Source organism: Hemitrygon akajei, chromosome 7 (genome assembly GCF_048418815.1).
Source record: "Hemitrygon akajei chromosome 7, sHemAka1.3, whole genome shotgun sequence".
Classification (NCBI taxonomy): domain Eukaryota; kingdom Metazoa; phylum Chordata; class Chondrichthyes; order Myliobatiformes; family Dasyatidae; genus Hemitrygon; species Hemitrygon akajei.
Genome location: NC_133130.1, coordinates 85,203,694 through 85,222,439, shown reverse-complemented (window position 1 = coordinate 85,222,439; position 18,746 = coordinate 85,203,694). Strand labels below are relative to the sequence as shown.

At 41.1% G+C, this 18,746-nt stretch overlaps 1 protein-coding gene across 2 annotated transcripts in view; it reads right to left on the bottom strand.

Moving 5' to 3' along the window:
* The window catches only part of LOC140730629 (beta-soluble NSF attachment protein), a 38,865-nt gene extending 20,387 nt beyond the window's left edge, over nt 1-18,478 (bottom strand). Inside the window, exons 1-7 of one of the 2 annotated variants that reach the window (XM_073051346.1) lie at nt 18,228-18,478; nt 14,977-15,056; nt 10,099-10,215; nt 7,356-7,402; nt 7,133-7,210; nt 2,941-2,996; nt 2,767-2,851 (exon numbers count right to left, since the gene is read on the bottom strand). In XM_073051346.1, coding sequence (XP_072907447.1) covers nt 2,767-2,851; nt 2,941-2,996; nt 7,133-7,210; nt 7,356-7,402; nt 10,099-10,215; nt 14,977-15,056; nt 18,228-18,325 — 561 coding nt within the window. In that variant the 5' untranslated portion in view covers nt 18,326-18,478. The other variant, XM_073051347.1, reaches the window with a different exon arrangement.
* Between the last annotated feature and the right edge of the window lie 268 nt (nt 18,479-18,746).

The window sequence follows — 18,746 nt, the reverse complement described above, 5'->3', positions numbered from 1 at the left end:
AACAGGATCCACCCGCATTTTGATAGACAGGGATTGACTAACAGATCCGCTAGTGGTTTTTTTGTGAAGAAGTAACCAAGAGGACTGATGAGGGCAAGGTAGTAGCTGTTGTCTTTAGACTTTAGCAATGCTCTGACAAAGCCCTGCATGGAAGCCTCATTTGAAATGTTATATCACATGGGAAGCTACTGTAGATAAATGGATATGCAATTGGCATAGGTTTAAGACAGAAGATTTAAAAAGGGACCCAAGGGGCAACTCTGATATATTTATGCAACGAGCCACTACAGGAAACGGTTAAGGCGGGTACAATAACAACACATAAAAGACACCTGGACAGGTACACAGCGAAAAATGGTTTGGGAAATGGGCTAAATGCAGGCAAATGGAATTAGCTTAAATATGCATCATGGGCTGAAGATTGTGTGTGTAGGCCTCCGGTAGTCTTGATAGACCATGGATTTGCGCCTTGGAAAGTTTCCAGACCGCAAGCCTGGGCAAGGTTTTTTTTATATAGAAGACCGGCAGTTACCCAAGCTGCAAGTCTTCCTCTCCACGCCACCAATGTTGTCCAAGGGAAGGGCATTAGGACCCATACAGCTTGGCACCGGTGTCATCGCAGAGCAATGTGTGGTTAATTGCCTTGCTCAAGGATACACGCGCAGCCTCAGCCAAAGCTTGAACTAGTGACCTTCAGATCACTAGACTTGGTCACTTGGCCACGCGCTAACACCGCTGAAGATTACTGTGAATAGGTAATGGGGTTTTACTTCAAAATTCGGGTCTTATTCCTGCTTAAAAAGGACAGTGATGTTTTAGTTTAATATCTAAGGTCTAACTCGAAGGAGATGAAGGGGAATAAGTGGAAAATTGCATTGTGTTATTTGCTCTTAAAATTTAAGAGAAAGTCAACAGTAAGAGCTTGCTACTTTTGTCTAGAGATGTAGAAACTAAAAATAGTTCAGCATTGAAAAGCAATAATCAACAACACAGGACTTCTCAGGTTATGAATACCTACCTTACAAACCTCTACATACGAATGAGCTCTCATATTAGGAAATTCACAGCTGATGTACTTATACCACACAGGTACCCCTATCCACTACCTTCTATACCTCTCTCTCCATCCATCCCCCACCCCCTGCCCCTGCCTTTCTCTACCTCTCAGTCAGGATGGTGCCAAGCTGCGATGAGTGTCGAAATCGTGGCTCAGACACAGTTAATTTTTAGGTTCATAAAGATGACTTTAGTGATAGGAGTGGGGAGTTAGGGTTCAGCTTAGGGTTTAGGGAGAACAAAGTAGGCCAGATCATTGCAGGCAGGTGGCACCAAGGCCAGTGACACTCTAGGTTGGCAGGCCAGGATTTCCAGGTCCCATCATCGACGAGTCCTGAGGTTGATAACAAAGACTGAAGCCTGAAGGTTGAACAGCAAAGTCCGTGAGGCCAGGGGTCGAAGCCTGATATGCAGAGGCCTGGATCTGCGAGTCTACTGGGGAAGTGAGAGGCTTGACGTCTGGAAATCCACTGGAGGTTGAAGGCCTGGAGGCAGCCTGGGGTTGGAGGCCTGACTGTATGTGGGTGTGGAGGGAGCAAAGGTCCATGTTTTGCTGTTGTTGCTTTTAGTTGCTGCTGCTAGTATCGTTCTGTGGAACATTGCGAACATGCTATATTGCTATCAAAATGTATGGCGATACCTATGGGCTTCCCCCTGCTCAACCTTAGGTTGCATTGGGTGTTAACACAGATGATCCATTTCACTGTACGTTTCGATGTATATGTGATAAATAAATGAATCAGAATCATTCACATGAACTGCAGAACTAGTTTCCTTTCTCTCTTTCACCACTTCTTGTAATTGTTCCTTCTTTTCTGTCAGATTCACTTTTGATACTGTTCATAACAATAGGTGTGGTTACCATCTCAGGTGATTTTTATGCATTTTTTTCCTTATGGACAAATCAACTTATGACATTTGTAAATTAGGAACAATTTGCTATTCAAGGAAGGCATGTAACTGTTAGACCAACAAGAAAAGCAGCTGGATTTCAAGGCTAGGAACACAGACTCAAAATAGATTTAGAATGCATCAGTCATCCGTAGTTGGGTCCAACATTATATTAAGCAGCTCTTTAAGTGGCTGTACGTGCCCATAATGTGCTCACACTTTGACTGATGTGGAAACAGACAAGAGAAAAAAAAGATTATATTAATCGGGAGAAAGGGATGAGACAAAAGGATGGATGAAGACAGTCCAGAGGACATTCACAAGGATGTTCCCAAGAATGAAAGAGTTAAGCTATGAGGAGCATTTCATGGCTCTGGCTGGAGTTTAGAAGAATAAGAGAGAAATCTCATTGAAACCTATAGAATACTGAAAGACCTAGATAGAGTGGATGTGGAGAGGATGTTTCCTATAGTGGGGAAGTCTCGGACCAATGGACACAGACTCAGAATAGAAGGACATCCCTTCAAAACACAGATGAGAAGAAATTTCCTTAGCCTGAAGGTGGTGAATCTGTGGAATTCATTGCCGCCGCTGCGGAGGCCAAGTTATTTGGGTATATTTAAAGTGGAGGTTGATTAGTTCTTGATTCATAAGGGTGTCAAAGGTTATGGGGTAAAGGCAGGAGAATAAGGTTGATAGGAATAATAAATCAGTCATGGTTGAATAGCAGAGTAGACTTGATGGCTCAAACAGCCTAATTCTGCTCCTATATCTTAAAGTTTAAATACACAACAAAATGAATCCCCCATTATTACTAACCTGCTCATAAATTTCTATTGCCTTCTGATACTGCTCCAGTTGTGCAGCATATGCAGCCACTTTCAAAAGACACTTGTTAGCCGAACTGAAATAAAGAGGAGCCAGGTCAGTTATATTGTTAATGCAATGGAATAGAATTCATTTATTCGCCAGAGATAATATTGTGTTAAGTACCTGTTTGATTCTTCTCCTTTGTAATAATCTGCAGCTTGTTCATAATGAGCAACAGCCTGGGAAATACAAACAAATGTGTAACAACGTTTAAAAGCCACAGACCTTTTCCCTGAGGCGTTCTTTATCAGATTCTGAGGACTTCCGTACTCTATCTTACTTGAGGCAATTGTTATACTTCCGAAGGATTTTCATTCCCCTTTTTATGTATATCAGCAATCTCAGTCAGATTACTTTTCTAATTCACAGGATGGGGATAGATGTCATACAGCACTGGAGCGCTGTGTGCAATTCAGGGAAGCAACGTTTAAAGAGAATCTCAAAGCACTTCACAGGCTACAGGAAAAATTTGCCAAGACAATACTTGATTCAAGGGAATCCAGTTATGTAGAGAGATTGTGATATTTGGAATGGATCCATCTATGACAATGAAGGTCAAGAGGAGTTCAAACTGAGGTGTTCAAAATTATGAGGGTTTTGACAGTTCAAGCTCGTGGAAGGAGTTTTCCCTGGAAGTGGTTAGGGTTTTAGAAAAATATCCCAAGTGCAGGTAGGGAAATAAGGAGGAATTTTTCATACCGAGAATCCTTAACACCTGAAATGTACTGCCTGCAATCATATTTCACGAAAACGTTCCATAAGCAATTGCATCTTCACTTTCAATATTTTCAAGAGTAAAGGGCAAATGCACAGGATCAGAAAAGGCTGCAGAGCATTGTAAACTCAACCAGCTCCAACATGGGCACGAGCCTCCCCACCATCGAGGGCAGCTACAAAAGGTGATGCCTCAGGAAGGCAGCACCCATCATTAAAAGACCCTCACTATCCAAACCATGCCCTCTTCACACTGCTACCAGCAGGGAGGAGGCACCGGAGCCTGAGGACACACACTCAATGTTTCAGGCTCAGTTTCTTCCCCTCCACTATCAGATTTCCGAACGAACCATGAACATAAATTTATTAGTGTAACTTACAGTAACTTAATGTATGGCTCTGTACTGCCACTGCAAAACAACAAATTTCATGACACTGAATAGTCACTGAATAAACCCAATTCTGTATTTAGAGTAAGAGAGAGGAGGAGAGGGATATATATAGGCAAATCCCCTCCTTCAGTACTGCAGGCTTTAGAAGTAGCAGCTAGGTATTAGCATAACCCTCTGTGGATTTCTATCGTGTTCTCACCATTTCACAATGACTTAGACGAGGGAGTATAGCTATATATACAAATATGCTGGCAAAAGCAAAATGAAGTAGCTCAATAGGTAATTGAGATGCGATTGGCAGATTCTAGCAAGAATAATAATAGATTCAAGGGCAACACACACAAAATGCTGGTGGAACACAGCAGGCCAGACAGCATCTATAGGGAGAAGCACTGTCACTTCAAGGGCATTCAAGGGCATTCTATTGGGAGCTGACAGGATTGAGAGCAAAGCAACATTCAACTAATTGTTAATTTGTAGAACCTAGTGGTAACTTAGCAGAGCCTCACACTCAAAGTGCTGGAGGAACTCAATGAGTCAGACAGGGGAATAAATAGTCAACGCTTCATCAAGACGAGAAAGGAAGGGGGTGGAAGCCAGGATAACAAGATGGGGAGGAGAAGGAATGCAAGCTGGAAGGTGATAGGTGAGACCAGGTGAGGTGGGGTAGGTGGGTGTTGGAGGAAGGAGGGGAGGTGAAGTGAGGAGCTGGTAGGTGATAGGCGGAAAAGGTAGAGGGTTGAAGGAGGAGGAATATGATAGGAGAGGAGATGGAGGAAAGAGAAGAAGAGGCACTGAGGGACAGGTGAGGAAAAGGGGCAGGAAGGGAGCCACAATGGAGGAATGGGTAAAGAGAGAAGGGGGAGGAAAGAAATTACCAGAAATTAGAGAAATCAATGTTTATGTCATCAGGAGCTGCTTCTCCTCCAACCTGACTGTGGCCTCACTGCAGCAGCAGAGGAGACCATGGACCAACATGTCAGAATAGGAATGAAAAGTCAAAATGAAAAGGGGGACTACCAGGAAACCCCAGCTTCTGTGGTGATCAGAGCGAAGGTGCTCAACGAAGCAGTCCTGCAATCTACACCTGGCCTCAACAATGTAGGAGAAACCCCACGGGGAGCACCAGATGGAGTAGACAACCCCAACAGTCTCACAGGTGAAGTGTTGCCGCACCTGGAGGGAATGTTGGGGTCCTGAATGGCGGTGTAGGGGCAGGTATGGCACTTGTCACGCTTGCAGGGATAACTGCTAGGAGGGAGATCAGTAGGGAGGGACAAGTGGACAAGGGGCTCAAGGAGAGAGCGATGCTTGCTCGAGATTTCCAGCATCTGCAGAGCCACTTGTGTTTTATGACTAGAGAAGCCTTTTCTCCTGCCTCCCCCCAACTCACGTTTATTAAAACATACTTCACCATCAGCGGCACATGGAAAGCATTCTGAAGACCACTTAACAGGAAAACAGCTGTGATTGAAAAATTAAAAACACAAAGGTGAGGAGAGGGAGTCTCGTGGCGTTCAGCCGAGAATCCAACATGGACAAGCACCGTGGCTCTCTAATCCCTTTATGATTATACAAAGTTAACACCAAAACGTACAGTGACTTGAAAATCGTTCAGCCCCCACAACTATCTTCACATTTTATTATCTCATTTTCTAAATTTAAAATATATTGAAGTAGGATTTTGAGCTTATCTAGAAAATACTGTGCATCATGTCAAATCAAAAAAAAGTCCTACAAACCTGTCAATAACTTATTCAAAATTAAAAACCCAAAATTGTGAGGCTGAAAAATTATTCATCCCCTTTGCAATTACACTGATAACTTTCTCCTCAGCTGCAATGTACAGTATTAACTGACCAACTCACCCAGTTTGTTGATATAGAAAATTGGAGGACCACCTGTTTTCAATGAATTCATAAGAATAAATACCCGCTCTCCCTGTAAGATCCCACAGGCTGGTAGACATTCACCAGACCAAACCAAAGTGAAGACAAAAGAGCATTCTAGATAAGTCAAGAAGCCCAAATCTGAGGAAAACCATCTCAAAGACATAGAACATATATCAGCGCTCACTGTGATCCACCATGAAAAAGTGGAAAAGTATATGAAACCACAGCCTCACTGCCTAGGTCAGGCCGCCCCTCTAAACTTAGTCACTGGAGAAGAATGGCACTTGTAAGAGAGGCTACTGTGAAAGAAAAAGTCACTGAGTGAGCTGCAGAAGCCAGTGGCTGCAACCGGAGATGAAGTTCAATGCTCCACAATCTGTAATGCCTTGCATGAAAAGGGTATTTATGGAAAAGAGGCAAGGAAGAAGATCTGGCTTTAAAAAAAGTGAATATCCTTGCCTGCAAAGAGTTACTTAGAAGATACTGTAAAGACGTGGAAGAAGGTCTTGCGGTCGGATGAGACTAAAGTGGGAATTTTTGGTCTCAACACTAAGCGGTACATGTGGCATAAATCTAATACTGCGCATAAGCCAGGTAACACCATCCCTACTGTAAAGTATCAGGCTATGGGGATGGCTTTCAGCAGCAGCGACTGGAAATCTGGTCCAAGATTGATGGGAAGTTGAATTCTGCTAAATATACAGAGACGTCCTGGATAAAAACCTGCTTACCTCTGCCAGAAAACTTAAACCCGGGAGGAAGTTCATCTTTCAGCAGGGCAACAACCCAAAGCACACTCCTAGAGCAACCACAGAGTGGCTTCAAATGAAGAAAATTGATGTCCTCAAGTGGCCCCGGCAGAGTCGTGACCTTAACCCAATCGAACATCTCTGGCAAAACCTCAAGAATGCTGTCCACTGTCACTCCACAACTAACCTAACAGCGTGAGCAATTCTGCAAGGAGGAATGGGTAAATCTTTCTCCATCACGTTGTGCAAAGCTCACTGAGGTGTACCCAAAAAGATCCAAAAAGGGGGGGGGGGGTGGTGAGTACTTTTCCACTGCAGACATTTCAGTTTTTCACGCTTTACAATTATCCCTGTTTTTGTCCTCTAATGTGGAAAAAAAAGGAGCACATGATTCACAAAATAAAAATTCTCAGTTAAATTGATCAAAATCCCTGGTTCTAATACTCATTTATGTGAACAAAAGGGTTGGGGCTGAATACTTTTACAAGGCACTGTATTCACATTTTACAAGAATGTATACTGAAGAGCAGATTCAGTGTATGAGAAAAGGCTCAGTATAACACAATACCTTTTCAATATCTACCAGCTCAGATTCATAAATTTCTGCAATTGTAATGTGGTGTTTTGCTGCAATCGTGAATCTCCCCTGTAGAATAAAAATAAAGAATTTTGTTATGGGTTTGATCTGTGCTTTCAGATAAACTTGCTATGTAAACATCATCTGCTACTCTGTGGTTACAGATGCATTAAAATAATTAGTGATCTCAGAAATACATAATCAAGCTTCTTACCATATCTGTGTATATATCGATGGCTGCATTTAAGCAGTTGATGGCCTCTGTAGGGAGAACAGTAAGGCTGCTTCAGAAAAGCTATCTCCATCATTAAGATGTTCAATCTATAGATAACATTTTAGTAATTTCAGTTTACAATCTCCTACAGGCCTGCTAAGTCATAGGTTGGTCTGAATAGATCAAAACATCATTCAAATCTATTGGGCTGCATACAAATATCTATAAGAAACTAGCAAACTGGATAGACAAATCTGGAGAGATATTACTAAGAGAAACAGAATATCAATTATTCTACTATCAAGTTAAATGAGCTTTCTTAAATAAAAAGGAACTAAGGTTTTGAACGCTGGCTCCTGCTGTTAAATAGGATTGACAAACAGTTTGACAATTCATGCCAGATAATTAATGACAAGAGAGACAAAGTATTAGAGAAAATGAGAATAAATAACAGTCCTGGTGCAGGGAAACAGGACTCGTGTTGATGGGCAGAAAGTTTGGGATGGGCTGAAGACCCTGTTTCTGTGCTGTACAACTCCAGCACCTCAGGAAACCATCTCACATTGAACCTTACAGTGTCAGGAAAGGTCCCGTTTACAGCTTAGAGGTTCTCCACTTGGAGTAACCAAGAAAGCTTCTTTAAAGGACTGCTGTAGTTGGTGGTCACAGGACAGATTTTATTTTGTCAGAGAATAGTGTGGGCTGGGTTGGAGTTCAGAGTAGAGGAAAGGTGCTTTAATTATGGGAGCTCCACCAACCTACTTGGATCAAAGCTTTAAAATTCTAGTCGCATTTCAGCGTTTTAGCAAAGAATTCTCTCTCTACATTCTTAAAGCTCTGCTGGGAAACAAATCCTAACTATAGGATTACAAGGCCTAGAAAATTCATTTCAAATAAAAACGCTAGTGTACAGTGCCTAATACCAGTTCAGTGGAAAATCAACTGTAGATAAAAGTCAGAAATTTATTGCAAGGTCCACAAAATCAGTAATTCTCATTCTAGGTCCCTCTTCTGATGTTCTAATACACAGAGAACCCCCAATGCCTGAATCTCGAGTACAAACTGCATGCATAGAATCATAAAGTACAGAAAAGAGACAGGTCCTTTGGCCCAATACATAACTGCCAACCACGGTGCCTACCCAGCTTGTCCCAACTTCCAGTGTCCGGTACATATCCCTCTGCTTCACCCTTCCACATACCTATCCAAGTGTTCCTTTAATGATCCGATTGTTCCTGCCTCAGCCAATGTATCCCACATAATCTTCACCCCCGTGTGAAGAAATTGCCCCCCAGTCTGTTTTAAATCTTTTCTCCTCTCACCCTAAATCTACACTCCCTACTTTTGGACTCCCTACCCTGGGGAAAACACCATTACCTTGCCTATGCCTCCTCATAATTTTAAAAACTTCTATAAAGTTCCACTTCATTCTTCTACAGAAATAAAGATCCAGCCTGGCCAACCTTTCCTTATAACTCAGGCTTGTCTTCTCAGCACACGTTCCAATTTTTTATCCATACTGGGCAGCTTAAACTATACACAGTACTCCAGTTGCAGCTTCTCCAACTCAGTACAGTACTTTAACTGATGCTAAATGCCTCTTTCACCAACCTGCCTACTTGTGATGCCACCTTCAGCAAGCAATGCTCTACCCCTACTAGGTCCCCAAGTTCCATTATACTCCCCGGTGCCCTACCAGGTACTACGCTGGTTTAACAATGCATCACCTCACACTTATCTGTTTTGAAATCCATTTGCCATTCCTCAGTCCCCTTCCCCAACTGACCAGGATCACCCTGTAATCAATACTAACCTTCACAATCAAAACCCTTCCCAATTCTGTGCCATTTGCAGACTAAAACACCATGCATTTTTTCTGTGGTAGCGAAAGAATTTTTCAGATGATACTAATGGTTTCCAAAATGTCCTGCTAAATGAGCCTGGGGAAAATAAATGCTATTGCACTTGCTATTTTTCCCTCTTGTCATTATTTCTCTCTTAATGAGTACAGTAAACCTGCGCTGACCTCATAGAGCTGCGCCAGGAACTGAATGAACGTGTGGTGGTGAGAGGGGCCAAACGCTGAAAACTTATCAGGTTCATAACTTCATATTACGTCCAGATGAATCGGCCGCTTGACTGTGTGGAAGGAAACAGTGCTGCCTAGCACCTCCACTGTGACAATTCAGTCTTTTGCTGTTGCAACAACTTCCTTTCTTGCCTCAGAGAACTGAACACTCCACTGACAACAGGCAAGGTCTCAAGTCAAAAGCTTTTCATTCCTCAGATTCAAATTAACTAGAGCAGCTACTATTGCAGCAGCTCAGGGCGAGCCTGGAGTTTCTACTCGGAGCTAACCATTCTTGTGAGCTGCATTCAGCCCCACTTAAGTCAGTGATATTCAAGTGAAACCGTTAACCTGGCAAGAACGGAAAGTGATGGCGTCACTGAATCCCAAAGTTGTAGTCATATATAGCCTTTGGTTCCCATTCTCCACCTTCTACAATGTAGAGTACCTCTCCAAAGGGTGTAAGGCGGACTACATCATGGGTTGTGTTGCTGTGGGACGGGACTGAATGAACAGTTTTAGAAGCTACTGACATCTGAGGAAAAAGACAATATGAGTAGTTTCCCCACTCCCCACAGCATACCCTCATCTGTACTACCAAATTGTTAGCAAGCCTGATTTACCCCCATTGAATTAAGATGGGGATTTGCAGCCAGTTTATTTTACATCCCTTACCTTGTGGATCTGCTTTCTTGTACGCATTCCCTGCATCCACAAAACTGGTGGCAGCATCGTGTTTGCTCTGCAGCTGCAGGTGGAGCTTGGCTGACTGGCAAAATGCATTCCCTGCAGCTATTCAATGCAAAGGAAACAATGAGATCTGCTGTACTTCAACACATGGCAGAACAGTGACAACTCCCCAGGAACCCAGCAAGACCATTCCCCTTGCTCAGCACAGCCAATGTAACTGGTAGACTGTAGATTATTAGTTTCATGATAAACCACCAGTGAACAGTTCTGGTTTATAGTTTGACTTAATGCTTGGAATAAAAGGAACACAGATATTTTGCAGTGCATTGTAATCCTGGGAATTCTGAGGTTTACATTAACATCAAGAATCAAACCTTACTTCTTTTGCAACTCAAGCTACTTCAATGCTCTAAAACAAAAAAAAAGTAAAGGCCAACGAGCTCATTGCTTTTATCCTATGCAGTTTGAATGATTTGGTCAAATCCACACGTCACAAATTTAAGATGCAATCATGGATGAAACTGTAGGTACTGTTCCTATTCAATTTGCAAAGTTCTGACGATTGTGGTAATAACAGAGCTCCACAGGAAGGGACCATGCAGTCCCTTTTTTTTGCAGTTAAACTGATGTTACAGATTTTTATGGATTGCATCAGTTACAGATATCGTCTTTCAATGTTAACTGAGAAATCAGCTGCAATCCCGGAGAGAGTTGTGGGTTTTGTAAATATCTGTAACTGGCTTGGCACGATTAGGGTTCAGATTTAAAATCAATGGAAGGGATGATAGAATAAACCTGATTCCGATTCTGAGAAGGGAGTACCAGGAAGGAGAAGAGAATAAGAACAGACAACACACAGCAGGTCAGCTTGCATCTGTTGGAAGAAAAACAGAGCAAACATTTCTGGATTAAGATCTTTCATCAGGAATGGAAAAAAATGGTTTTCTGCAAAGGCCATGAACTATCTGAAAGGGAAATGGAATCCTTGTCCATTAGAATTTTCTCCAAAAGGGCAAATGAATAAGCAGGATTAAGGTAGAAACTGGAACATGACTGTAAATTGGGCAGCTCCTTAGAGCTGACATATGGCAATACTGAAAGATTCTGTATTTCAAAAGTTTAATTCCAGCTCAAATAAAAAACAAGTAATCAAACTCGAGAGGGACCAAGTGGTCAAATATGTCATGCATGCAACTTCAATCATCATTCGCACACACTTTGTGATCCCATCCAATTTTGCAATGAATGCAGAAATTTCAATTGCAGCAACATCGTGCAATGTGGGAAATTGTTCTGATGTAATCCTTTTGGTCATTTTCCAACACTGATGATTTAGGTTTGAGTTGTGAAATCAGCTACGCACAGAAGGTACAATGGAAGGAAAGAGCAACAGGGACTGAGCGCAAGAAATCTGTCTGGTATGCAAATACCGGTAGGTTAGAAATGTATATTTTATTGTTGTAAAGTTTTTAAACAACGCACATGGATCAAAAATGTGAATAGTTTGAGAAAACAGAGTCGGCCGAGGAAGATTTAAAAGGGCTAACAAAGCAAACATGTCACTTTCAATGTACAGACAATAGTCTGTAAAAGGATGGAAAATTGGAATCTGACCTATGGATATTGTGCTAGGAACAAGATAATTATAGATACTGTGTTCAACAATGATAATTACAAATACTTTTTTCACGCGCTGGAACTGAGGAAACAAAAATACAATCACAGGGGCTCCCTGGGTTACTGAAGACTTGACTTTGGGAAATCTGACTTTATGCTAACTTTCCCATAATTCTTTTAAAGTAATTTTTCAAGTTAGGTAGGCTATATAAAGAAAGTTATATACAGAATTTTCAGGACTTATGGAATACGGGTAACAGCCAGTTAATTCGAAAATCAGTCTTTAAAACTGTTTACATTTAAACTTCCACAGTAATCAAACAGGTACTATGACCTGTTAAGGAGGCAGGCTGTCACTCATGCTTTGGAAACTGAAGTCTCTAAAGTCTCTAAAGACTTGGTAAATCTCTTCTATTAACACTTGTAAATATCCATTGATACTTTCAAGACAATTGAAACCAGTCATTAGATGTGGGGTATTTTGATTCTATACCATTGTAACTGAACAGGGGAAGAAAATAAATAAATAAATGTTCATACTCAGTGAAATTGTTTATGACCCAAGGAATGCAATGAATAAACAGTTTACAGACAGCTCTCAAGAACAGAGCCCTTGTGTAACCGAAGGACCGACTCAACTGGGAAACGTACAAGAGCATCAAAACTGATCTGAAATGCAAAAGGCATGAGCTACGAAGAAAGAGGAAGTTTTGAAATAGTAATCTGTTGTTTTTTTCAAGGAAAATAGCACATTCAAAAAGAGTATTTGATTTTACAGATGTACTAGGTCAATAGAAATGGACCATATTCCTCCTAACTTCTTTCAAATGTGCTTCCAAAAAGCAGGAGACGTGGCATTTTTACAAATTTCACATTTGCATAGCATTTAAAACATGTTATATTATGTCTCAATGCAATCTACCCTTTACTTGTTTTTCTCTTGTGATACTGGAGAGAAACAAGTTAAAATGGTCACAGTCACATTCATTGTAGAAAGCATCTCACCTTAACATTTGTATATCTATGAGGGGACCACCAACGCTACTAAAAATCTGGTGCACCATTAGAAGGATTCCTTCTTAAGTACTTATCATCAGGAAGAAAAGCCCTGTCTGTTCTTTTGCTTCGCACTAAGACTGATAGCATACTTCAATTTGGCAGCTCTCACAGGAACATTTTAAGCGCAGGAGCAGGCCCTCCAAGCCTGCTGCACTTGGCTGCTCTGCGCTGATCTCAGTTCCTCTTCTGTGCCAGGTCCCTATGACCCTCTCATTCCAAATCCAGGTCAACAGCCTGATCTAGATAAAGCTGGCAGCAGATGTCAGGGTCAGAAGCTAATCTCCAGCAGAAGCTAATCATTCCAAATGTGAGAAAAAAACAGCCTTTCTGGATGGTTGAGTGGGATGGAGGTGAAATTTTAGAACAACATCCTATTTCAAGTTTATTGTCACCTGACTGTACGTATATACAATCAAATGAAACAACGTTCCTCCAGGTCATGGTGCACCACAGTACATATATTACACACAACACATAAAACAAGTCAATAAGGTATAATTTAAAATGCATGTGAAGTGCACAGCATAGGTAAACAGTACAGTAACAGCTTGCTGTCCAAGTGAAAAGACCCTGGTGGTGGCAGGATATTCATTGATCTCACAATCAAACTGAATATTTTAAGGCTGTTTTAGAAGATTGTGACAATGTTAACGCCAAGAATCCACGACTATGTGGATTAAAAAATTTGCTTCAAATAACAGTTCAATTATCAGCCTATGTGATCATAGCTGCTGTCAGAGATTGATTAATAAATTATTTTTCTATAACTATAGTTGTAATTATAGAGTCCTGATGAAGAGACTCAGCCTGAAATGTCAACTGTTCATTCATTTTCATCGATGCTGCCTGACCTGCTGAGTTCTTCCAGCATCTTGTGTGTGTTACTCTGCATTTCCACCATCTACAGAATCTCTTGTGTTTATACTTATTACTAATACCCAATTCAAAATACTAACTGCAGTCTGACCATGTTTAACTCTGGATTTTGGATACTAACTTTGAAAGTTAGTTAGTGACATTTGCCCCTTGGCAAGTTTCACATCATATCCACTGACATTATGGACAATATCATTACAGTTTTTTTAATTGAAATTCCCAAAAATATTTTATTACCCAATTAAACATACTGTTTTGCAAAATGAAAACATTTCATCTTTCTAGCTAAATGCAATTTGCCTGGTTTTGAAACAGGACAGTGAAGACTTAATTGCTATTGCACTACTTTGAACCACAACTTCAACTACAATTAGCTCAATTTTTTAAATGATGAGGTTTGAATATATAATGTGGTTGTATCCAAAAATTATTGCCTTCTGAACTCTCCAAAAGCTTCATCTGTCCACTGGTATGTGACTACCTCAAACGTCACATTTAATCCCCTAATCCTTTTCATCCATTTGCTGGGATATCAAACAATCTTTCAATTGAAGATTTACTTCTGTCCATCTCAAAATTAAATCTATCTTATCTTTCTTTAATCTGCTCTATTATCCATCTACAGACATCAAAATGCTATACAAGATTACTTCACAATAAATTAAGCATCAAAATATGTGAAAGTAGGAAATGATTTGTTGAAAATACTGGACAATACTAAAAAAATCAGAATTCACTGAAAGGACCACCTTGAAAATGGGGAGAATTGCCGGAGAGATGAATAAAAGGTTGAAAAGGCTCATAAGTGGAGTGCACTTTAATTGTCGTGTCGACAAGAACCACGACGAATATTTTAAATTGCACTAACCAAGTAGGCAGCAATGGCACTTGCCTTTCTGCAGCATGACTTGCAACCATTGATGCAGCAACAGGCTGTCTGTTGTACTGTACTTGACGCTGTGGCATAAATGAAATCATTTATGCCAACACATTCTTTAAAAGGTGAATTGTCTTGAGCTCACTCGGGATAGATGTCTCCAAATAGTCTGGGGTTTATATCATTCCAAGAAATGTGGATTGCTTAACAGAATATAAATAAAACCATGCATAAACATATACATTGTCATTTTATGTCAATACATTGCTCTGAAGAACAGGCAATATAATTCTACTAAATTAACATAAATTCGATCCCTTTAGCATAATAAATGCCGTTGATGTCCAACTGTCACCTGTATTTTGAAGATTTGACTAGCAACATCATGTTTGCATTCACCCCGTGGGCCATAATCCAGTTTGAATGTAACTCACCACTCCAGTTTTTAGCCATCTTGAACATGTTTGCAGCTCTTGCAAACATTTCACATGCTTCTTCTATTCTTGAGTTCCCTCTGTCATGAAATATAATATTGAAAATATAATCAGCAGTCCATCATCATTTATTTCCTAAACCCACCTCTCTCTCCTAATATTAGATTTTCACCCAAGACTTCTCCTATATAATCCTACTAACACCGGACACGATTAAACAGACACAAAGACTGGTCTGGGAGTGCAGTCCAATGATTTTATCCTTTAGCATATACTTCTCTGTCCCACATGGCACTTAATGAAAACAGATGTTCATCTGACACAATCTCAGTTACAGTCCTCTGGTCAAGCTACCTGCCAGGCATCCTTAAATGTGCAACACTGAATACCAATGTGCTATTCAATAAAGGTGTTTGTTTACTCCATCTTGTTTGACCATTTTTACATTATGTTCAAAAGCTGACATTTCTGTTTCTAACAGTACAACTAAAAATCAAAGATCCATGAATCAATGATACAATTTTATAAATTACTGAAATGAATTTCAAATTAATTCTAGGAGAAGGCATCGGTTGCTGGGATTTACACCATCTGTGTTTCTGGTGCCTCAAAGCTCAGTGCACAATATGACAGGGCTGTTCATGTTACGCCTAATGAAGCTTACACAACTCTGTTCTATTTATTATTTTTTGTTGTTTTTGTTCCTATTTGAACTCTGCGAGCATGAAGAATTCCCAAAAGAACATTAGAGTATTGTGACAAATATTCCTAATTACAATATTAAAATTTGTTAGGTTAAGCATTTGCAGAAACATTCATTCTAATGTAATAAACAATCGTAAGGCTGAAAAACATAAGGCATCCAACAAAATGACAGGATGCTACTGAAAAAAAAAGTATAGTTCTCCTCGTTTTATAAACTCCTCCAAGTCGCTCACCATCCTGAGTTGGAAACAGATCACCGTTCCTTCAATGTCGCTGGGTCAGAATCATGAAACTCCCTCCCTAACAGCACTGTGGGTGTACCTACACCTCAGGGTTCAAGAGGGCAGCTCATCACCACCTTCTCAAGGGCAACTAGGGATGGGCAATAAATGCCGGCTTAGCTGGTGACGCCCACATTCCGTGAATGAATTTTTTTTTAAAAGAAATAAACTGCTGATGAACAAAATTGTATGCAAACAGCTGATGGATCCAAGTTTATTAGGGGGAAAATGACTGCTGTAGATCATAATTAAAGCAACCAGTGGAAGGGCAGTTTAAATCCAAACAAGCCTTTAAAAGAATAAATCATGAAGGGAATTTGTCTTGTAATCGATGTGCATTAGATCTAATATCACATATAATAGGTCCTCACTTTATAATTTCTCATGCCCGGTTACTTTCTTCCAAGAGGACCGCAACTTTGTCACAGGGTTTGGAGGCTTGCGTGCCTCAATGACCCAGAGAGCTATGTTGGCAGGAGTCAGGGCACTATGCTTTGGCTCTTGGTAGGGTCATCCATGCCAAACAAGTCAAAGGGTAAGAGTGGTGCATCAGTCCTCCACGTTCAGGGGTTCAGCACAGGGCCAACAACGCTGACCGGTAAAACAAAACTGTTATGGAGACAGCAATGAGGAATCCTTCTACATCAGAGTGTGGCGGCATTCCTGACTCTTCACCCAGGACGTGCATGGCTGACAGTAGTGAAAACCAAGAGGAAGCTCCTGGCACAATGAAAGAAGCCCTGAAACACTGCCGGAGATGTTGACCCTTCATTGCTACCTGAAACACCAGCAGCATAACAGGAAGCAAGTCATTTACTTTGAATGTTAAAAAGCATTTATGAAACAGTAAGTCAGAAAATGAAAGCTAAAAGCCAAGTAAGATGGTTTATTTCTGAAGTATTTTAACTGCCTCTGTTAATTCCCCAATGGTATAACAAAATTTATCCAATAAGTATGCAAAGCAAGCAAGCAGGAAGGTCCAAATTATAATTTCATGCCTTTGTTGAAAATACTATTCCTACTGATATAGAGGTGGAGTCACTAGGATGGGGATTAACCGACCAGGGGGTTATTTATCAGAGCCCCTGTTTCTGCCTGTAATACAGTCAGACCCTTCCCCCATCGGAAGGTGGGTTTTTATGTAGTTATCAGGTGAGTAAAGGTTTGGAATGGATTGTGATAGCCCCAGCAGCCATTCTAATTGTTGTTCATCCATAAGGCTCACAGATAAGCGATAACCACTTAGCTGAAGGGTCGGGTATGCTTTGCAGTAATGCCACTGGAATGCTGCAAAGACGGAGGCGGAGGAGAGATCCGCTTTTTAGCTCAATCAAATATACTATTTACCATTGAAGAGCGCACTTCTATTTTTCCACAACTGGATCCACGTGAATTAATATCATTAAATTTCAGCAAAACATTTATTTGGTGAGGAATCGCTTCAACAAAGTGGTTTTGAATAAAATTAAAATCAATACAACTAATTATTCCCAGTGAAAATCGATACTAATTTCTTGAACACCGAACTTGTTTCTTAAATTCAGGACTCCAGGGAATACTTAGGAAACGATTTATTCTGGTGCGATTTCTAGAATCAGTTGTTTATGCTACTGCTGGTCATTATAATCGCAGATACATGCTGTGCAGAGCGGCGAGGGCAATTTCTTGTGCAGGAAACATGACAAGTCCAGGACCAGGACCAGCGTCTGGAGAGCAGCTGCAATCTCACCCGAGGGTGACGTCCAATACACATTTCCTTCTGCTCGCGGCAAAAAAAAATGGCCTTTACTTGTTCAGCAATTTAAAGGGCAAAACCCAGTGCGAATAGATTATTTTCCATTCAGTTGTCATGCAATTCTCCACACCAGCCTCAATAATTGGATTATGCATAAGGGGAAATATTGTCTCCTCCCAGTCTCTCTATTTCCTATCTTGGATGTGTATTCGTGTATCTTAATTATTCCACAAGCTCTAGTATTCAAGATAAAAAGATGGCAGGCAAAACACTGCAGTGTTTTCAAAGAGGATTCCATTGGCGGAATTATTCAGTATAATAGGCTTTCGGATTTTCCCCCGCCACGGAACATAAATATGCATTGCACTTCTGTGCAATATGAAAAACGTGCTGCCATTTATTTAATAAAGCACATCTTTTACTTGAAAAATGCAAGGAGTCAGCATGCAAATGCCCAAGGCAATGCTTGCTGAGACAGCAGTATAATTACCCCGTTTACTGCCCAGCGATGCTGCTGCCACCTCTCTTACCCAAACAAGCCTCCTAAGAACGAATGCGACGATTTCACCTTCTTCTCAGCATCGGCCATCAGCTGCATGGCTTCTTTCTCTTTGCCAGAATTATCCATTTTGCAATGATTCTTTTTCTGTGTTTCAAAGTAAGGGCGTGTAATTCTACAGCCGATTACGACCTTGCAGCGTGCAAAGCGCCCCCCGGTTTCTTTTGCTGCACCTGGCTGACTGCGACCCTCTCCGCCCACGGTTCGACCAAGTCGGCACACCAGAACATCGACGCGGGTCGCGAAACACGCCGGGTCTTGTAGTTCCCATTAGGCAGACGCCTGCATCAACAACTGGAAAAGGACTACGTGTCCCAGAATGCTCTGCGCCAAGCCGTGTCTTGGCAACCCCCAAGCATCCACTGCCAGCTCATAATATTGGGCTGATGCTCGCCAGCTGCAAATATGTAGTGTATGGGACCATTCGGAAAGTTTTGTGCTAATGTTACTGTACTTGCCCGCACATTTGCATCCGGAAACCAGGTTATTC